General features: G+C 41.9%; 1 protein-coding gene across 1 annotated transcript in view; it reads left to right on the forward strand.

The window, feature by feature from the left end:
• Positions 1-23,572, forward strand: part of LOC119722942 (battenin-like) — a 97,711-nt gene that overhangs the window by 20,110 nt on the left and 54,029 nt on the right. Inside the window, exon 5 of the mRNA XM_038193361.1 lies at positions 22,863-22,969. Within this exon, the coding sequence (XP_038049289.1) occupies positions 22,863-22,969 (107 nt within the window). The remainder of the gene's footprint in view (positions 1-22,862; positions 22,970-23,572) is intronic.

The following is a 23,572-nucleotide window of genomic DNA, read 5'->3' on the forward strand; positions in this document are numbered from 1 at the left end:
TACTATACGTTCTTATATCATCCGGCCTCTTGTTCCGGCTGACCCTTCTCTTTAGATATTTATTCCACGTCTCATTTAGAGGGTGGCGTATTTGTTTGTCCGATCTTCTTGTCCATTGCTAAATGGAACTGAAAAAAATGTGTGACCATGCACAATGTAGTGGAGGAGTCCTTATCATAAGAAGAAAATGGGGGACGTAAGGGCTTGGTTTCAGAAAAGTCATACAGAAAAATAAGAATAAAATTATCAGAAAACATTAGTGTTTACATTTAAGTCATTGTCGATACTTTACATCACAATGACAGCTCTGGTCAGGAATTGTGGCTGGACATTATTATCAACAAATTATTCTCAGACTGATATAAAACACACAACACACAATCATTTTTGTTTTTATGTAATTTGCCACAGCTATTTATTCAACACAACATTGCCAGATACCATGGGCAAACTGGCAAAGAAATACAATATAGTGGGATACACCAGATCCCCTGGGTTGACCAGACCCAGCCATGAAAAGGGCACACCAGGCCCACGAAATATAGGTCACACAAAATCCTGAAATTATGGCACACCAGGCCTATCATATATAGGTCACACCATACCTAGGTCACACAATATCCTGAAATTCGGGAAATTAAACCAGACCCTGGTACATAGGGCACCAGACCCAGCCATGAATAGGGCACACCAGGCCCACCATATATAAGTCACACCAGACCCTAATAAAGAGGGCACACCAGACCTAGTTACATAATGGAAGAAAATCTTGAATACAAATACCAAAATTGAACTATTAATAAACAATTCAGGCACAGGATGTTCCCCCGCTTAACGCAAGGAGCTACGGGAGGAATGGCCCCTAGTGAACCTCCAGGGAGCCATTACAGTGCCTGTCACAACAAATGTAAACTGTCATAGTATATTTACATTGTATGATAGGGCAATTAATAGTGAATGTAATAAAGTTATTGGCCGTTATGATAGGGCAATGAAAATGTTTAACCTGTGTCTGTCTAATTTCCACCAGAAAATCTTCCCCCGACTGAACCAACGGGAGGAATAATCACCTCTTGGTACACATCCAAGAAAGGCATAAGACGTTTATTCCTACTGCAACAGCAGAAAAGCTAAAAAAGATTTTTGTCCCACACGAGTACCCTACGACTGGAGGTGATGGGGTGGAGGTGGGCAATTTGAAAGAAAATTATACTCATTGTGCATCACACAATGGGCTGTGACAAAGTGAGCCTAAAGTTGCACTTTCTTTTCCCACCAAAGTCAACCAGTAATATAAGAAGCTGCCCCATTGGCTGAAAGTTTGATGTAACATGAGTTCTCATTGGTCTAATCCTTCTGTTTTGATTGGCTGACACAGTATGCATAAATTAACACAGGATCCTGTTTACAATCCTGTGTTTTTCACAAAAAGTAAAATGGCATTTTAAGTAGGAAATCCTAAACCAAATCTGAACATACATGCATGGAAAGAAAGCTGTTAAAAAGTACTTTACATACATGAGAAAAGTTCTCCACTTGAGAAGCTGATACTGTGCAGAATCTGTTATTTTCCATCCCATTTGTAATGTCATTTGTGCAAGTCAACATATTTACCCATCCTCACACTCTGTCCTTTACAGAATTGCTACAAATTTATTGATCTTTCAGTGAGGCAAAAACACACAGCTAAAGATACAATGGTTTTCTGTGTCACAAAGTGCAATGTCCTTTTATAAGTGGACCTTCACTCAAAGCTTAACACACACACACACAGCCTACAAGTAGAAATGCATATTCATGAAAAAGTTTGCCAACTCAGCAGCTGATTGGCTGCTCAAGATAGCTCACTATCCTGTGTTGCCACAAGGTTTGCAATGGCATTTTGTGCAGTAAATCTTTACGCAGATATATGCATGCATGCATGCATGCCTGCACAGTGTGTTTCCAAATAGTGGAATTCTACTGTGGGACTTCGATAGCAAAGATAATTAGTAAATCGTACATGTATGTAACACAGCTGATTTCTTATTGTGAATGGCATGTACACAGCAGTAGTAGGGAAGGTGGGGGAACCGGAGCAAAATGGAAAAAATCTGCGGCAAGCCTGGACACGCCGCTCTCGATTCTAAAAATAGTTGGGGAAAAATATAGGGGAATCCCCCGCGGCAAATTTTTTAGAAATCTGACGTCAGGTTCGGGAGCAAAATAGAAAAATGTGTGCCAAGTCAGGGCCTGTCGCTCTGGTGTTAAAAAATAAATCTGTCGTCGCTAAAATGAGGTGATGTCACCACCACGTGACCTTGAAACTCGAGACAAAAAAATTAGCTCCTCTACCTGTGAAAAGGTAGAGAAGCTGTTTTTATATAAAAAATGGAGAGTAATATGTTCAGACCGACGAGTACTTGAAAAATTAATAAAAAATAATATCGGTTTTTATTAAATATATCAATGACTTTTTTTCAGAGTGAAAACCTTGTGCTATCTGATCAAACAGATCAATGCGATCATCATATAATCATCGAGAATGGTTATTTAGTTTGTGAAACGTGCGGTGAAATAGTCTCACGTTACTTTGATTTTTCGGCAGAAAATGCGCAAGAAGATCGTATCAATTGGTCAATTTTAAAAAGAAACACTAGAAAAACTGTGGAGAAACTTATTTTGTCTGTGTCTCCAGAGCAAGACTCAGAAGATGTCCAAGAAACAATCAATAAATATAACGAGCTCGTTAATTACAAAACATTGAGGGGAAATGGTTGCGTCAAACGCTCGTTAATAGCCGCGAGTTTTCATCACGTCGTTGGATTAGACAAAGAACGAGTTAGAGATTTATTTAAAGTGACTCAAAATCAATTTAATAAGGCACTAAAAAGATACGATGACCACTACAATAAAGGCGGGGCCGAGGGCGTGACCCTAACAGGTGAAATAGAGGTATAACTCTTTACACCCGAATGCATTTATTTTAAAGTCTTTTTATATTAAAACTGAAACTAAAATAATGACTGCTTTTATGTTGTTAAAAAAGCAAATACAAACGATAGCCGATCAGGTAACGAAACAAGTAAATCAAAATGTAGCCAAGGCAACCGAGCCAAAGTGTCAAGCAGCATCACAAAGAAAGTTTTTAAACAGCACTAAACCCAGTGAACTGGAGGTCATAGTTAATAATACCAACGGGTTTTTAACCTTGTTTCCCGACTTAACCTCGGACTATAAATTGCCTCACGTTGAGACGGATGAGGATGTAGATCGTTGGAAATCACACCCCATGTCGTTTTATCAAAATCAGTTAAATTTTGCGATCTACTGCGCTACTACGGGGTGCGGTATTGGATTTGATCTTTTAAACTCGAGCAACCGTTACGTTCGGGCCATCTTTAACTTTCATTTATATTTTACGGTTAGAAAGATCCTGTACGACTTTGCCGCTCCTTTACCGGGAGATGACGCATTTAACGCTCTAGACAACAGTTATAATCACAGAGCATTTACCGATAACTGTTTGTTGTTTGGCATAGATCAAAACAAGTCTTTTAAACAGACGAGAGACACAAAATCTAACGGTTTGGGTACCTCGTACAGCTTTAATAAGGGCAAGTTTTTGGCGGTTGGCGAATACGATAGAGCATTACCAAACAAACCCAACGTTATTTACGGCGGCTACCACGGTCTAGATAGTCCTAAAAAGAGTGGAAGCAGTTACGTATCTTGGACGGTTATTTACATCGAACAAAATGAATCGGTACAAAAGGCTTGGTTAGATTTTATACCCGACAAAAGTTCGTTTACCCCCGCGGGAATCATAAAGATCAACGAATCGATCAGATCTTACGTGTACGCTTTACTCGGTGCGCAGGCTCAAACAAAAACGAGCGTATTATCACCGGGCACCGGATTAGACGCTCAGAGACAATTTAACGTCATCGTTGAAGATATCATCAATGCAGTAGACGACATGGAAACGAGTATCAATCAATTTCAAGACTCTTTGCAGTATGCCAAAACGCCTTTAAATTTTGTCGTGAAACCGGGGTTGTATTTAATTCCATCGGATATGAACTTGAGGGTTGGAACGCACGACGGCTATAACAACAATCTTCAAATCGCTACCCAGAGTATGAACACTGGTTTGGTGCCAGATTTAAACTCACAACCTCAACCGGACGACTCTTTTGATGACACCGATGACGTCGCGCCACCAACACCCCCAGAGCCTATGACGAACGATGTTGTATCACCAACACCAGCACCAACCGCGCCAACACCAACACCAGCACCAGCACCAACCGCGCCAACACCAACACCAGCACCAACCGCGCCAACACCAACACCAGCACCAGCACCAACACCATCGCCTACAGTTTTAACCCAAGAGCCCACGAAACTACGAGCTCACCAAGACGAAAAATTATCGTTGACGGTAGGAATATTAGCCATCGTTGGTATGGGTATTTTGGCTTACGAGGCAACGCGATAAGTCACACTCTAATCACACCAAAAAAAAGCCTTACCAACTTTGTGCTGGTAAGGCTTATTTTTTTGTTTAAACTTGATAACTATTACTACCATCGTTTTTGCAGGTACGCAAACACCAAGGCCCCCACACCCAAAAACAAAGCCCACACGTGTTCGGCCAACCACGATACGGACTTACTCAGCGCGTTAAATATCCAACTCAGTACGCTGCCTATGATACCTGGCAGAGCACCCAACGCGCTCACTTCGAGTTTTTTAAGAGCAGATGCAAAATTAGCGAGTTGTTTTGAAATCCACTCTTTGATACCGCCTTTTGGTGTTGGTGTTGGTGTTGGCGATGGCGCGGTTGGGGCACCCACACCTCTCACGCTAGCGACGATGCTACTCACTATGGTGCTGATGGCTAAACTAAAAGCGGCTAAAATACTCACTACGGTCACACCTTGTTCTCTAAACAGAGTTCTAATCTTTTCCGCCAGAGTCGTGTCGTCGCCTAATATTTTATTAATCGTTTCTTTGATTCTAGCGATCTGACTTTTGAGCCCTCGTTCGTTGGTTTTTGCGGCTTCTAATCTGGCGGATCTTTCAACGTTCAAGTTGCTCAATTTATCGTTTAACTCTCGTCGACCCTCCTCGCTGTGAGATTCGTCGAGTTCTTGTCTCGCGTCTGCTATCTCTCGGTCTAGTTCTGTGAGACGCGATAAATTAAGTTCTAGGTTACCTCTCAACGTCTGAAGAGTTTTGTCTAAACCCTGGAGTTCTCTGTAATTCCATCCTTCCGTTTGAGCGTCGGTGTCGCGTTGAAAATCTTCTATAATCTCGGTTACCTCATCGGTGATGCTTGGTAGTTCTGTCATGGGGATACTCTCGGGTTGTACTTGTTCGAGCGGGTTAAGTTTATAATCCTTAAAACCCAATCCTTTTCTAATGAAATCTCTACCTGGAAGATCTAACCTCTTTGCATTATTCTCTATACTCGGTAGACCCAAGAATTTTGTGGGGTTTCTTTTATCCGTTAACCTTACTAAGGCTTTATCAGTTGCTTGGAAAAATAACCCATCTTTATTGCCGACAAAATTTTCGTATCGCGGAGCTAATGGTCCGTCACCTCTGCTAAAATTCTTGTAAAAATCATCGACGCGATCACTTGTGACCATGCTTCTTCCTCGATATAAAACCTCATCTATGTCGGTAGTTGGGATGGGTGTATCAGGAGTATCAAAAGTATTGTCCCAATCCAGATCGGTCTCTGCTACATCATCATCATTGTTATCATCTGTTCTTTCATAGTCTGGATCGTAAAATCCTCCCTCATCCATTTATTTAATACTCCTATTTAAATTAAGCCGTTTTCATTATACTGCCCGGTGGTATACCCTGGGTCACCAACCAATTTTGCGTGGCCAGAGCTCCACTTATAATGCCCGTCAATTTAGCCGCATCTTCTACACTTAGTTTGCTTAAATCCGGCGCTATAGCCCCCCACATCGCCCAAGAGTTGTAGTCTGGTGAGCTCGTAGCTTCGTCCGATGTTACGTCCATTTTTGCTAATTTTAATTTCATCTGTCTATTGTGCTCGGCTAAAGCTTTACCCTGCTGAATTCGTTTAGGATTTTTAGTCTTGGTCACTCTCGTTACCGTCGGTGACGACGTTGTTTTTATCGGTTGGGGCGTCTCTGTCTCTGCTGGTTGAGCTGCAGGCGTTGCTGTCGCTGCTTTCTGATCTTCCATTTATTATATTAGGTTTATTAAATTTCAAACGTTTTGTTGTGATAATCGTAGCAACTAGGGGTGATATTAAAGTTCCGTACTTGTAACCAACGTCGCTCAACATACCAGCCATACTCGCGCTTATAATAGGATCAGAACTCAAGTCGTTGGTGAGTTCTTCTTCAGAATCTATAGTGACGTTATAGCCTAAAACTTGTACGGGTGTAACAACAGCTAACACTCTCGAAAGTAGACTTAAAGTGTATTTACCAACAGTTTGAACAATTTCATTTCCAAATTTAGTTTCGTACAGATGATATAATTTGTCGAGTTCTTTGCTGTCAAGAGCTTCGATATGTTTAACGGTGTATTCCTTTCCCAAGTACTTTCTAGAGTTTCCGGCTGCTATGACACCGCACAAACGATCTTTATGTTCTGCGTTGTGATCTTGTTTGTTGTTAAAGTAAGTTTTAGGTCCTCCATTTAATTAGAAACAAATTTAATTTTGTTGTAGCTTTTGCAACTTTGTTACAAAAGCAAAGGTATTCGTAGGTGTAAAACGATAGATTAATCGATATGACGATAATAGCCAAAAACTGCAAATACTCGAATATTGCTATCATTTACTTACAACAAAATGTATTTTGTTGACGTTTGTTGATTAACAAATTGTAATACATGTATAGCTTGTTAAATAGGTTGCTACTCACCTAGTTATTAATTGTTACTCACCTAGTTATTAATTGTTACTCACCTAGTTATTAATTGTTACTAACCTAGTTATTAATTGTTACTAACCTAGCTACTCAAATAGCTCGTAACTAACTGGAGGTTCGGTGTATACGACCAATTTACTATATTTCACATCTCTCAAACGTCGTTTTATATAATCTCGTTCTTCAATCGGTACGACGTCATTTTCGTCTAACGCTTGATCAAACGATGTTTTATCTTTGCAGTAAAATAACGCCAACCAAGCCGTGTTTTCTCTATAATCTTTTAAAACGCTGTTGTACTTTTGGGTCAGTAACCAACAGCTGTGATTTACGTGTCTTCCGCTAAATGCCATCTTGCTTAGCGCGCATGTCTTTTTACGATATTTAATCTCTTGATACGAAGAGCAATCGTCCACGATAAACAGCGTAGCAACACCTTCGAATATTTTCCTGTAAAAATCGATCGCTTCGTTGAGCGTCATCTTGTACAATTCTGGATCGCAGAGATATACCTCGGGATCTGCTTGAATCCACTTTCTTTCGATGTACGTTTTGTTTTTAAATATGGTAGGGCAAATGATGACTATCGCTTCAAATGTATTTTTATAGTCTGACTCTAACAGATCCAAAATCCATTTGGTTTTACCCGAATTTGTTTTGCCGACGATTAAAGCGCAATGCGGTTGTGTCATTTTAACTTAACAGAGATTTAAAATTTCCGTTCCAAAGCGTGTCCGATTTGTTGACGGATCTAACTTCTAGCGAGTGGATTTTATCAAACAGATATTGCATTAACCCCTTGTGTTTATTTCTGATGGTGATAGCTAGGTCTCTGTTGGTCACCACTTCGTATTCGAGAGACAAGTCTGAGATAGAATACATCGCCGCCGTATCTGAACTGTTGACTACTTTATCGTGATCGTTAAACTTTATCTCGTACATCAGAGGTTGTTTTAAACCGCTGGGGTAAAAAGGGTGATGCGAAGTCAGTATGTCAATGTCTAGGGGAATACAATATCTATTACCATAGGCATCCGCGACAGCTTGATCCTTACCGTTGTTGGCACCCGCGTTAGCATCATTTGCCCCCGTTCTTAGTTTAGACACGTTTTCTTTTTCTATGCCCGAGTACGCCATGTTTCGAGTTGCCGAGCTGTTGATCCAATTGTCTTTAAAGTTGTGATACACGTCGGCGTTACGATAACTTATAATTTCGTGACCTTGAAGTCTGACGCTGATGTCACTGACTAAATTTCTGGCCAAATTGCTAAAAATGGTTCTATTGTTGTCACCTCCACCTTCGAGTTCTAAACTAAAAGCTAGTTTACAAGTGCCGGGTACGATCACGTCGTCTACGCCCAATTGAGGAAACTTGACCCTCAGCGTTTGCCCCGCCGATATACCACTAGGATTGTGGGTAATGACCACCTCTTTTCTCTCGCCCTTGATAGATTTGGGTACTTTTAATAGCCTGCTGGGATTGAGCTTTTTTCCATACGCATTCATTTTATTTATACGAGTTTTAAATTTAAAGATATCTGTAAGCCAAGAAACCCACCAAAAGAGTTCCCCCCGCGATAAACACCAGTTCTCTTTCTATTTGTTGGTCGCTAGGCTCGTAAAAATCTTCTAGTTTGGGTTCGCGTTGCAGTCCTACGGGTAGTTCGGTAGATTGACCACTCACCTCGTTGTAGTAACGCAACGCTCGGTCTACGTTGGAAAATGTTTCTTTAGAAACATTTTGTTTTCTGATACGTTCGTTGAGAAAATCTAGATATTTCGTTCGTTCTCGTTGCCACTTATCTCTGGCGGCCGCGAGTTGTTCTATCGCTAAATCGTGTCTCTTACGCTCCTCGTCGCTCTGTTTCAGACTTGAAAAGAAAAAGTTTGAACCCATAAAAGCTAAAGCGTTGACGATCGCACCTCCTACCATCATAGCAACGCTAACCATATTATTATAAACGTCTTTTATATTAAATAATATGCAAACATTATCTAAACTGTATTACAGCCCGAGCGGTTATTGGAGAGGTGAAAGCGCCGTCGACCATTTATACGATAAAACCAAAATCGATAAAAAGGTAATCAGAGATTGGCTTAAAAAACAAGCGATCTGGCAAATTTATCTACCGGGTCCTGCGTATGTACCCAGGCCTACGAGTACTTCGCGAGAGTTTGAAACACCAAACGACTTTCACCAAATGGATGTGCTATACCTACCCTATGATAAAGTAAAACGCAAGACTTATAAATACGCTTTGACGGTTGTCGACGTTGCGAGTCGATACCACGAAGCAGAACCTTTGGTTTCTAAAACGGCGGATTCCACGCGGGATGCTATCGTCAAGATTTACGCGAGGTCGCCTTTGAGTTACCCTAAAACGTTGAGAGTAGATGCCGGTACCGAATTTAAAGGCGCGTTTAAAAAATGGATGGCTTCAAAAAACGTCGAGATTATTGTTGGCGAACCCCGGAAACCACCGATCGCAAGGTATCGTAGAAAGATTTAATCGAACGCTAGCCGAGAGACTGTTTGGTCATCAGTACGCTCAAGAAATGTTAAATCCCGAGAGTAGAAACACGCAATGGGTCGAGCGATTACCCAGCGTGATCAAGGCAATAAATGACGAAACGACAAGATTAATAGCTAAAGCACCGTCAGAGGCGGTTAAACTAGAACAGGTCCGGCAATCGCCGGCTAACCCCGTTAAAACAAAAGAGCAACAATTACCGCAAGACGCCATGGTTAGATATTTATATTACCCGGGCGAGCAAGAGGGTGGAACCTCGAGAAGAGCCGCGGATCCCATTTGGAGCGTAGACATCTTCAACGTGGAAAAAAGAACGAGTCAATTTAAAATGATTAACGGTAAAAAGTCACGACGGGTCCTACTCTTTATTACCTGCAAGACGGCCCAAAAAGGAGTTTTGTGAGACAAGAGCTTCAAGTCGTACCCGAGGACACGCAATTACCGCCTAATTAATATCTAGATTACGGTGACCATAAGCGAGCGTGTGTATTCCATCTGGTAAAATGTACCTCTTTGTGTCCAACGGACTCAACGATAGTTTATTTTGAGATACGGTGTAAAGGATGTGATTTTCCGATCGAATTTGAGTCATCGTTTCTGTTTTAGATTTATTTTTAAAGATGCAGTCGTAGTAGTGCCGGTGTTTTAATTTTTTGTCAGTGACCGATTTTGTGACCCCCTTGGCTTTTTTTAAGAGTGATGTTGTTGTCATCCGCTAAAATCGAGTACATCTTAGGTCTTACGCAAACTGCTTCTTGAATGACCTTACCTCAAAACTCGTCTTTAAATTTACCGATCACTTTCTTATTGGTTGGATCGTATAACTTGTGATCCAGATTGTAATTCGAAAAGTCGTAGTGTCGCCCGTGAGATTGCATGTCTTTGTATATGTCATCCGTGTAAACGACAATCAACAGACTGTCTGTATCCGTATACATCAACCTGATTTGATCTCCGTACTTGTCCTTCAATCGGTTGTAATAAAAATCGTACATCAGCGTCTTTGAGAGATCTAAGATGCTCACTCCGCAGTAAATGGGTTTGTTTAACACGGTTGTCGTTTTATATGTTTCGACAAATGACAGGTCACATTCTGGAAACGGCGTTGTTGTTTTATAGCTCGGTTTTTGAATTATTTTTTTGTATTTTTCTTGATCGCTCTCGTTATTGTCTCTCAGTAGATAACCGTCTATTCGATTTCTAACGTTTTCCATCGTCTTACCAAACACGCTGTTATTCATCAGTTTAAAAAAGTCTTTCTCAAAATCAGAGGTGGCTTTTGTTCGGAGTTGCGTGTTTTTGTCGATGTAAGATTTCATCCAAGGCGCTTGTTTAAATTTTAACACGCGATGCACCTTTTTTAGTTTCAAACCGAGATCGAGGTATGACTGCAACGTAACGTAGTGCAACACGTATTTTTGTTTTGGATTAAGCGTACACGTTAATTTTTGTACGTCGCTACTAGGTTCGGTATCCAATAATTCATTTTGATAATCAGACATCCAAGCTTAGGGTATGACCATATTTTCGGGTGCTAGGGGATAATCGTTATGCTTGGTGTGTAGATCGTGCGGGTAATCGAGGTCTACTTCAAAAAAGTAACCGGTGTTGGACGTTTTCTTAAGCGTTAATATTCTTTCTTCGGTAAACGGTTTCGAGGGTGTCCATTTAAAATCGTTGTACGGTAGATATTGACTCATAGCCCAACCGTACAGATTGTTGGCATCCAGATAAGCGATATAACTCGAGGGCTTGTTTGAATCGTAGTCATCGAGATATTGATTATTGGCTTTGTGATGTCTCATTCCACCCACGCTAGATATGCCTCCTCGTTTTGCTTTTTCAAAAAATAAATGTTTGTCTACGTCTTGCAACAGTTCGAGTTTAACTTCCGAGTGTTTCAATAGAGCATCCCACGACAATCCGGGTGCGGTGTAATAATTGGCTGGATCTAGCCCGTAGTTTGTAATGCACGTTCTTCTAAAGTTTTCAAATACGCCTGCAAGTAATAACGTATCGGTAGTCACGTACAAGTCGTGATATTCTCCTAGATTTTGTATATTAAACTCGTTCCACACGCGTTGAGCTCTGTCCGTAGTCTTGTTGCGATATATTTTCGTCTTTTAGTCTGCTGTAAAACTTGTCGATGGGTGGTAGGCTGGTCTCTTGAAACTTATCAAACGAGTTCATATATTCGTAGGGATAAATTCCTTTTTGTAATAACATGTCAGGATGTTTAAAATGCTTTTTGAGTAGATGAAACGACTCTTTTGGACAAGCTTTCACTAATTTATCCAACGACGATGCCATAAAACTAAACAAGTCTAAAAATCGTAGATTTCCTATCGAAAACGAAATATACTTTTCTGAATTTTTAGCGATCACTTGTATTTCTGTTTGGCTATCGTATTCTGTCATTCCCTGCATGATTAAATGCGCATCGTAATTTTGTAAATTGTGAAAAAAGACCGGTATCGGTGTACAACCGGGTTTAATTTGTAGTTTGAGGTTACAATAAGCGTGTGCGGCACCCCTATATTTACCAGTGACGTGACAGTGATCTCTCACCTTTCTAAATTTATTAATGTTCTTTTTGCAGTCGAGACATTTAGACTCGATAAATCCCTTACTATTTTTGTACTGATATTCTTTCTTTTGTTTTATCGTCTTGGGTTCTCTGGGTTTCTGGCACTGACAGTTGCTCGAGTAATTGGGATAAATTGGTTTTTCGCAAATGCAACACGCGTTTGTTTTATCATGATGGTCTTTAGCTCGCTCGTTAAATTTCATGGTTTGGGGTTTTTCAAATAGACAATTAATATCGCTTTGTAATTGTAACAACGTTGTTATAAATCTAGTTGAAGCGTCTTTACCTCTATAAGTCTCTTGATACACATTTTTACCGTCGCATTGGACGACAACTAGCGAATAACCGCTAGCTTTGTGAACGTTAATCTTTTTTGTGTTTGTCTCTTTGTCTGAGTGAGTAGGTTTAGATGTTAGTGCTTGTGTGGGTGTTGTTGTTGTTTGTAGTATAGATTCAAAGTCAGCATAAATGACAAATGGTGCTTTTTGTTTGTGTCTATAGTTTTTAAATTCTAATATCGGTACGTCTCTTTCGCCTGGTTGCCCGTCTATGTATTTTGGTTTACCCATAGGAAATACAATCTTTGATGGGTGTGCATCTATACCCTTACAATCGGCGATATGTCTGTCTAATTTGTTTTGATTGGTAAAATGACATAGACATCTTTGACAAAAATATTTCTTACATTTATGTTTCGTAACGTAGTACATCAACCTCGTAAAATATTTTATCAAACAATAGTGATGCTTGTCACCTTTAGAAATCAAAAGCAGATCAATCTCTCGTGACCCGTAGTTTTTAGACACGTATAATGGATATATTTCACCCTCATAACCGTATACGTTTATCGATAAATTATTTTGTCTTTCTATCTTGGGTATCTGATCGACCAGTGTCGGAAAGTCAACGCCTTTAAATTTGAGTCCGTCGTCTTTGATGAAAATCGACGGTCTGCTTTCGTTGATTTTATATTTAGGATTATTTCTTATTTGATTTTTTACTTTGTCCGTGTATAACCCCAAGGCAGATCTCAAACACCATCTCAAACACTCGTCGTCTTTGTTTTGTACGTTGATCATCGCCTGTTTAATTTTAAGATGTTCTGGTAGGTTTATGTAAGAACTACCTCTTGCTGGATTATATCTGTTGATGTTGATGTATAACGCGAGTATTGTATCGACTACCCAACCCGATCCTTGATTCGTATACCTTTCATCCTTTTTGAATAGCTCTTCGATCTCTTCTTTTAAAACCTGTTTTATTTGACTTTGATTTAAAACGGCTTTCGGCTTGCTATAATGAATAGCTTCGATCGTTTCGATGATATCGTTCGGTTTGATTTTTCGATACCTTATTTTTAGTACAAGCTCTACTTTTAAACCTCTGAGCTCTCTCAATTCAGACTTTATTTTATTGACTATTTGTTCCTTGTGTGAATCAAAAAACTTGATTAAATCATGGTTATAAAGTCTGGGGTTTAATTCCCAGTTTCTGTAGTAATTTCTAAACCTTCTCGTTTCTCTAAAAGCTGACTCTGTAAAGTATTCGGGTTGTCTGTATGTTTTAATTGCCGAGATTAGATCTTTTTTCAAAAATCGTCCTTTATAACCCGTCGGTACGTATTCTAGATTTTGTTCATCTACAATCTGTTTGAGCTCATGTAGTGTCTTTTTCCTCAAGTTTTTAAATTGACTTTCATAATTTTTTATCCCCTCGATGTAGACTTTACGAGTAAGAGAAACATTTTCATTGTGCGGTATATTATACCCCTGCACGTAATCACGCAGCGTGGCTTTGTTCCATTTAGAATATCCTTTGACGGTCGGTCTGAACATATTACTCTCCATTTTATTATAAGAAATATAATATTTTTTTTCTCATTTTTTTTGGAGGGCGATCAATTATTTTATAATCCATGAGAGCTTGACTGTAGTAAAAATTCCCAAGGTCACGTGTTGGTGACACACATTTTTCAAGGTCACATTGTTTACGCCAAATTTCTATCGTGCCTCAACACGTTTCAAGGCCACGTGGTTTACATCGAGTTTCAAGGTCACGTGGTGGTGACATCACCTCATTTTAGCGACGACAGATTTATTTTTTAACACCAGAGCGACAGGCCCTGACTTGGCACACATTTTTCTATTTTGCTCCCGAACCTGACGTCAGATTTCTAAAAAATTTGCCACGGGGGATTCCCCTATATTTTTCCCCAACTATTTTTAGAATCGAGAGCGGCGTGTCCAGGCTTGCCGCAGATTTTTTCCATTTTGCTCCGGTTCCCCCACCTTCCCTACTACTACAGCAGTTAATTAATTTGATGTGTGATATACAAGTGTGCTTCTGTGGCAATTTCCTAAGCATTTTGTCACACATGCGTAAGTAAAAAACACCAACTGAGAAATTCTGATAATAAAGCATTTGATCATTTATTCAAATGATAAAATGTCTTAGTGCTTGAAAGTATCTGGTTTCCGTGGGGAAAACACGTTTGGTTGGCTGAAATCACTAACACCAGGAACATGATGTTGTCGTTTGGCTGACCGCGCCCAGTACGTGTGGGCCTACACCAAAACATTGTGCAAAAAATAAAATCTTTTCATCTCTAATTCTATCTACATTTTCCATGAAAAAGAAAACCATTAACAGCTCAATTTCTTCAATAATGGTTAACTGTAAATCCCACACGAGCCCTAAGATTTGAACCTTCTTACACAAATTTCCGAGTGCCATCGACGACACCGAGCCCAACACAGCGATCACGCTAGACAAATTTCAACAATAATGTTCACTTTGTCGCCAGCGACAGTGTTTTACGCTAAATCTCAGCTGAGGACTGCTTACAAAGTTAATTTTCTTCGACACAACGATGCATTGCGCGACTTTTCCGGTTGATTATATTTGTAGCCAAATAATCAGAGTACCAATTTATGAAGAAAATAGACAATTTTACCCAGGCCGTTTATGGCCGATTGTAAAAATGTATCAGCAAACATAACTTGAGTTTGTTTTGCTTTTTTTTGATACTTCTCAATAATTTACCGTAAGTAGTCCCCGCAAATTTCTGCACTTTCTGAAACACTTTTCATAACAAATGTTATATTAGCTGAAAGGGTACTAAACAAGCTACAGGATGGTGCACAGTTTTCTATCTGAAGATGTAATTTCGGTATAGAAAAACAGGTTTTGTTATTGTTGCACTAATGTGCCTACTGTAATAAGACTAACCCTCTTAGTTTTGTGAAGTTATGTACTTGAGTGATATAAACGGTAAAGATGTTGGAAAAAATATTTTTATCTGCTATAAATTAACTCATTAGATACAACTAAACTAAATTAAGGCATAATATTGGGGATATTTTTTTTTTGAAATGTCTGGGTCTTAAACCACTGTGCACAAGGACGCCCTCCATCGCCCTCCATCGCCCTACGGCCAACTCGTCCTCTTTTCTCTAGCGTTCATGGAAGACGGACGTGTTTTCGAATCTCCTACGAATGTATCCTCTGCTAGAGTGTTTTTTTTTGTACATTTTGAAAGAAATTTGTGAGTTATTTCTTTCGTGAGTTATACTACAAGATTCAGTGCTTCTGGTAGAGTGCCAGGTTTTGTTTTTGTTACGTTTACAGGTTAGTGTACGGAGTACATTTGCAGTTGATTTGTTAATAAAGAAGTCAAACACGAGGTGTGTCGTTTTCTTCTTGTTTTATATACCGCATGGTGTGCTTGAGTTGTTTTGTATAATACGTTCAGAATAAAATAATACGTACAGAGTACGCTGGTTATCTGTTTATTAATAAAAGAAATACACAGGTGTGTCAGGTTTTCTTTGGGGTTGTTTTGTGAATCTACAGTTTATTTTCACGATAGTAATGGCGGACACACGACATGAGATGTCAATCCTCGTCTCGGATAATTTACCGACCTGTGGAGTGTGTCAGATAGGGACCCACGCCGGGTTTCGGCAGCGGTAGCGGTCCCCAGTACCGAACAACCCTCAGGGAATGAGGAAACTTTTCCCTCGAGACAAAAACGTGATCGCCGGGAACAGCCCCCAAGGAGGGAGGGTGATTCCTCGGTGGATTCGGATGAATCATCCTACCAATCCACGACCGACCAGCGATTGCGCGTGGTCATGAAGGATATGGTACGGGTGCTACATATACCGTCGAAGGACGAAGAAGAACCGGTAGAGGGTGCTAGACTATCGTTAAGCGCCGGACCGCGCCGGTCGAACCGAAGGAAGTTTTTCCGGTTCTTCCGATTGTTCGGCTGTGCGCCGATCGCATGAGCGCACTTTCGGAGGTTAAAAAAATACATCCATTCGTGCACCGTGAAACTCGCCCGTTCAGAGTACCTCAGGGGGATACATTTTTATCAGTGCCGCCCATGCCCGCTACGGTACGTGATAAAATCGCGGCGGATTCTGGTGGCCGAAGTTCGGTGAAATCACCTTTTCCATCAAAAAAAAAGAATGTTTTTGAAGAGTCATTACTGAAGATTGACACAGCTTCACGTGCAGGAATTCGAGTGGCATGTTTTCTACAACTCCTCTCAGAATACTTGGTGTGTTCTTGTGAGGCAGACTCGCCGGTGTCACCAGAGGCAACTGAGACAGCGTTTCGTTGCCTTGACGACGGGCTACGGCTGTGCATGGACCAGTTTATGCGGGTGTCCTTGATGACAATCAACGCCCGCCGAGCTAACGTGTTGGATACAATCTTTGTTCCCTCTGATGGTTTGAGGTCCAGCCTGGAATCTCTCCCCCGACTGAGTTCCGACTTGTTTGGAGGGAAATTCCAAGAGATCATGCAAGCTGAAGCGAAGCGGATAAAAGCTACGAACAAGATCAATCTCAATAGACAGCCTAGTCCGAAGGGCAGCTCTCGTCCGGCCAGAGGTGGCAGTGCAACGACTAGGGGCAAGACATTCCCCCGTAAACCGTTGAAGCCGTTTGCCTCCAACCCATCAGGCTCGTCTTACAAGGCCACTACAACACTGGGACAGAGTCAGGCCTTTGGGTCGCATACCCGGGGTAGAGTTGGCTTCACCCCCCGCTCCAAAGCTTCGCACGGAGGTTACTGGGCCGGCGGGTGGCGCCAGTGACGGCACCCTTCCCACGGCCCCCTATCCAGGGCCCGTAGGGGGTCGACTCATATGTTTCGCAAGGACTTGGGCCCTTTTGTGCAACGACGGGTGGGTACTCAAAACAGTAACTTGCAATTATGCGCTGCAGCACCTAGCAAAAAGGTGCTACATAATGGGTCTCATAATGTTCATATACTTCATTTACCTGGCTTTGGTTGCATTCTCCCCCAGCGCTTTGTATCCTCTGGCAAAAAGCGCTATATAAATACAGTAATTATTATTAACTTCCGGCTACAAAATAGAGTTCACGAGTACTCCACCGTCTGCATACCTACCGAGAGTAACACCAATTCCATCCGACAAGACCAAGCGTCACGCTCTGGAGTCAGAGATATCCGCCCTCTTAAAGAAAGGGGCAATACGCAGAGTGCCGACAGAGGATGCGGCTCGAGGATTTTTCTCGACATTCTTTCTAGCGCCAAAGAAAAAACCGGGAGAATGGCGACCGATTTTGAACCTTCGGCCCAAACGGTTCTGGATGGAGTCGCTGAGGACAGTTTTGGACCCATTCCAACTTGGGCGGTGTCGATCGATCTCAAAGACGCCTATCTACATGTACTGCTGTGGAACGAACATCGGGCATTCCTTCGTTTTCGTTACAGTCAGCGGACTTCGGCCTTTCCACTGCCCCGAGGGTATTCACGCGACTGGCGAAGGTCGTAGCTGGAATCCTCCGACAACGCCAGGTGCAAATCTTTGTTTACCTGGACGATTGGCTCATTGTGGGGGAGACAAAGGAGAAAACGAGTTGGGCACTCGAACTCACTTGCAACAACATTTCAGAGTTGGGGTTCCTGGTCAACGTCGAAAAATCCCAACCAAACCCAACGATGCACCCAGTTTTCTTAGGAGCAAAGTTGGACCTCCAGCGAGGGCTGGCTTTCCCGACCGAGGAAGGGGACGAGGAGTGAGTCCAAAATCTTGTGGACTGCATCGCCCTGTTCCAGACTGCCAGCGTGGCCCCGGCAATAGCCTGGCTTCGGCTATTGGGCCTAATGGCAAGCATGGTGGATGTGCTTCCATGATGCAGGATGCGGATGAGCCCACTACAATTACATCTACTTGCCCACTACCGACCGTGCATTCACCAAATCCAATGGCCAGTGCCAATCCCAAACATGATTCGCCCCCATCTGGACTGGTGGTCTCAGCGAACAAACGTCAAGGCGGGACTGATTTTTCCACGACCACAACCTTCTGTGACTCTGGTGACGGATGCCTCCAACACAGGTTGGGGGGCACATATTGGAATAGAATCAGCAGCAGGGTCTCGGTCCCAGGCGGACAGACAGTGCCACATCAATATCCTGGAACTGCTTGCGGAACTGCTTGCGGACGGGTGACAGGGGAAGTAGTCCACATAAAATCGGACAACTCAACCGTCGTGTCTTACATAAACCGCCAGGGCGGGACACGGTCCCCGCAGTTGTGCATGCACACGTGGGAGCTCCTGCTGTGGTGTCAAGCGAGACAGGTTACGCTTACAGCGGTCCACCTGGCGAGGAAACTGAATATCATGGCGGACGCTCTGTCCCGGGGGAAGGTCCTTCCAACGGAGTGGACTCTTCACCCGACAGTAGTTCAGTCGATCTTCCAAGTATTGGATCGTCCTCACATCAATCTTTTTGCATCGGCACTGAACCATCAGTTACCGGTGTATTGCGCACGCAACCAGGACCCAAAGGCATGGACTGCAGACGCGTTTTCCATCAGTTGGAAGGGCATGCTGGCATACGCTTTTCCACCAATCTCGCTCCTGCCAAGAGTATTGACAAAGGTCGAGACAGAGGAGTGCAGAGTCATTCTCATCACTCCCTTTTGGCCGCGCCAGCCTTGGTTTCAGAAAATCGTTAGGCTGTTGTGCAACCCACCGATAATTCTTCTGGGGCGACCAGACCTGCTGCGTCAGCCGCGGCCTCTGATTCCGCACCCAGGGATAGAGTCGCTTCACTTAACATCTTGGATGCTGTCGAGCAGTCACTGCGATCAGCAGGCCTTTCAGCAGACGCTGCCTCATTGGCAGCCCAAGGCCGCAGACTGTCTACCCGTCGAACTTACGACAGCCGATTACGACATTATCATAGGTGGTGTGAAGAACAAACTCATGATCCATGCACAACACCTTTAGCAGTGGTAGGAGACTTCCTTATGCACCTGTTCCATGAGGATATAACGGTATCCACTATTCGGGGCTACAGATCAGCCATAGCAGCTGTCCATAAGGGATTCCCGGATGGATCTACGGTGTCGGATAATGCTAGCCTGACTCAGCTCATGCGGGCGATGTTCGTTGAGAGGCCTCCAACTAAGAAGCTGGTTCCGTCTTGGGATCTGGCACAGGTCCTTCAGGTCTTGGCGGGACCGCCATATGAACCTATGTCCAACGCCTCTTTGTTCGACTTATCCGTCAAAACGGTCTTCCTGTTAGCCACGGCCACGGCTAGACGAAGAAGCGAGATTCATGCCCTTTCGGTGGAACCGGGGCATATCCGATGGGAACCCAACGGGGTACGACTGGTGCCTCGTCATGGGTTTTTAACAAAGAATCAATCTCCATCCTTCTTCCCCCCACCGATTTTTGTTCCGGATCTTAAAGGGTTTTCCTCCGTCCCACAAGATAAATTATGGTGTCCAGTTCGAGCACTGAAATGGTACTTGGCTCGAACAAAAACCTGAAGAGGAGAAACCACCCAACTATTCATTTCAACAAATAAACCACACGGGGCGGTGTCGGCAGACTCTATTTCCCGGTGGATTGTTACGGCTATCCAAGCGTCAGTCAAAGACTGGCCGAAGTCACCAACCAATCCGGTCAAAGCACATGACACGAGAGCCATGACAACGTCATGGGCTTACTTCAAGGGGGTCCCTATTGTGGACAGTTTACAGGCAGCCGCCTGGAAAACACCGTCAACTTTCACGGCCTGCTACCTGCGGGATGTTCTCCAAGCAGAAGGACGGACAGGCCGTACAGCCATCTCAGTAGGTGCAGCCAGGGGAGGTTCTACCCGGGAGTGATGGGATGTTCCCTCAGGGTCAGGAGAGAACACCAGTTACTGGTGAGTTCTGTAAGTTGCCATGTACACCACTGGTTAGGGAGAACGTGAAGGGACAAGGTTTAGGTTTCCCGAAGCGTGGTTTTTGGATAGGCTCGCTCTGAAGCCCACCATCCATTTTTCGGTGCTAGTCTATGCAAATTGTAGGTTTAACAGGTAAGGGAGTCCCTGAAGTGGACTCCCCCAAATCAAAGGTGATTTGGGAGTCCGCGAAGGGACGATACTTAACTGTTAAACCTCCCCCCCCCCCCTCCTTCCCCACGGTGGCTTGCCCTAAGGTTAGATACTAGAGAAAAGAGGACGAGTTGGCCGTAGGCGGGAGCGGGGGCGGGCGCCCTTGTGTGGTATTAAAATCTAGCGTGGAAGCCTAAGGCCTAGAGAAATATGCAAATTGTAGGTTTAACAGGTAAGTATCGTCCTTTCGCGGACTCCCAAATCACCTTTGATTTGGGGGAATTAATGACATGGTCACCGAAAAAGCTGATTGTCTTAAATTTCTTGGATTATAGATTCTAAATTAACATGGACTAATCATATAGATTATTTATGTAAAATCATGCATTGCGAGAAACAGGTGTTATCAACAAGATCAAATACTTTATCCCTCCCACAATTTTAGTTTCCCTGTATAATACATTAATATTGTCGTACCTCAGTAATGGTATTCTAGCTTGGGGAGCATGTTCCCTCGGTAATCTCAACAGGCTCTTCAAATAATTAATTTTACTGATTTCAATCTGCTTCTGGCACCTCACCATCTTCCATTCATTCAGTCTTTGTCCGGAATTTGGATGTTCATTCCCATTATACTCGTCAAGTCTCTAATTTTCATCTCCCATTGACTCGCACATCTTTAGCCAAAAATTCTATTAGATATGAGGGACCCAGGCTGTGGAACTCATTTACCGAGAACCTGAAAACATCTAAATATTTGTCTACTTTGAAACGGAAATATATATCGACCCTGTTGCATAATTATTTTTGTCGTGTGTAACCCATTAACTTCGAGATTGCTCATGCTACAAATCTTATCCTGCTTGTTAACTGGCATGTAAAGTTCGTGTATTGTCCTTGTCTATTGTTTATCCTGTGTTTTATGCATTAAAAGCAACTTTAAATGTGTATACAAGCGGCCAACGATTACAAGCTTAGCTTCTTAGTAGGTTCCTCTACAGTGTCACCATCTGTCTATAAAGTACCTTTTTGTATTAACTACTATAATTAAAAAATGTGACACTGTGGAAAATAAATGAACAATGAACAATGAACACAACAAAAAGTAAAAGGTAAAAAATAGAAAACATACCTTTATCCCAGCCATTCCTTTCCCTTTTGCAGACGCCTCTCTTCTTCTCAGTGATGTTTATATTTATTGTGTTGATTTTACTTTGCACACTTTACAACCATAAATTGCATAAATAAAGCCTTATAAATGAAAAAAAAATTATATAAACTTTCCAGCAATTTCTTAAAAACATATTACTTCAAATAAAATTAAAAAGTACAAAATGTACATTTTAAGAAACCTTTTTGCACATCGAAATTTCAAAAAAGGGAAAATAAATAAACACAACAAATCCAGTCAAAAGAGAGCGCACTTCAAGTAGGGCACACGAGGGAGCTATTTAAAGGGAATATACAACATTTGCAAACATCGAAAAATAAAACTACCAAGTTTTTGCAAAATACCTTAATAGGATGTTGGTAAATGACAGTCTAAAGCATCCTGTAAAATTATGGCACCTGGTATACTGTCATTTTCAAGAAAAGTGGTATTTTTGTATCAATTTCCAACGCTGATCGGCCGATCAGCGTTGGAAACAACTGGCTTTTTTTTCAAATACTGGTCCCAATTGACCATTGCACTTGATTGCAATCGATTACAAACCTATGAACGGGTACGAGCCAGCTAGACTGGTTCCCTGACCTTACAATTCCCAAATGTATGTAAACTGCTCTGTTTCTTCTTATATGGAGTCAGGGAACCAGACTACAGGAAAATGATCGTTTTTCTTGGTTTTTATAGCATTTTCGAACCCAAAACCTCCAAAAAGTTAGTGTAACTATATTTGCTTGATATTTCAAACCCCCCAATTCAATCCATTTCTGAAAATTACAGCAAAAGCAAATGATGTATATTCCCTTTAAACAGAAACGCCATTTAAGTACCGGCAGCTCAAAATTGCTACCTGTACACTGAATGATCATTATAAGGAACGTTTTCTGTGGATCCCGTGATGTTCATTATATAGCGGCATTCCACTGTATCACCCAAGACTATTGAACATTTTTGTCCCTGCTGCTTTGGACAACTCCGCTAGAATAGACCCTGTGTGCAAGTTACCTGGGGCGTGTGCACTTGTCAATGCAGACTTATCAAATGCACACGCCCATTTCAATAAAGACCAAAGCATTAGACTCTTTAACTAAAATGCATCGGTAGGGATGTCCAAAAAATATATATCAGTACTTACAAAAGACGAAAAAAATTACAAAAAGTCAAAAAACAATACAACCATGGTATAACAAAACAATCATTGGCTGTTGTGATAATAGACCATTATCAGGAGTTGACTTTTTAATTTCCATATACAAAATGAAAGAATTAATTCAGAACATGATTTTTTTTTTCTTTAGTGTTGCACTAGGCTATCTATCAAGGTTTGACAGCCACAATGTGACAGCTTGGGCCAGTGGCTATGGCTTAGCAGGGCTTCTGGGAGCGTTTTTGTATGTTCTTTTTGGTAAGTTTCTTCAAAATTAAAATGTATAAATTAATAAATACAGCAACATGTTCTGAAAGCAACTTGGAACTTCCTATCTTTTTCCAATGCCAAATATCTACAAGAATTAATAATAAACTAGAAATGTGTTTGTCACGTGGCTAAGCACTAGGCTTGAGCAGTTCCAATCTTCCTGGAGCCGGTTCCGGTTCCCAAAAAAGAGCCGGTTCCGAGTCGGAATCGGCTCCCGGAAAATTCAATGAACAACATAAGCTCTAGAAACTACATGTAAAGAATAACTGTGTCACCTTGTACATGTTATTCTACTATGTTTGTTTTCAAAAAGTTTCCTGTGAAACTGCGAGATTATTACTTTATTCTCTGTTCCTTTCCCATGATTTTATTTACCGCGGCGAACACCATCATCATGCCGCCGAGACTAAACGATTCACTGCACAGCACAAGCACACGCACTCGCTACGTATACACTGGTACCTTGCTTTCAATGAACATGGAACCCCGGTCGAGTGCTGGAATCCGTGTACAAATTTACCCTGGCTGATTCGAACGAGTCGTGGGCGGTTGGCTTTATTATCTAGCAGGTAAAGCAGCCTATTTTTCACC

The sequence above is a fragment of the Patiria miniata genome, unplaced genomic scaffold (genome assembly GCF_015706575.1).
Source record: "Patiria miniata isolate m_02_andy unplaced genomic scaffold, ASM1570657v1 HiC_scaffold_1, whole genome shotgun sequence".
Lineage (NCBI taxonomy): Eukaryota > Metazoa > Echinodermata > Asteroidea > Valvatida > Asterinidae > Patiria > Patiria miniata.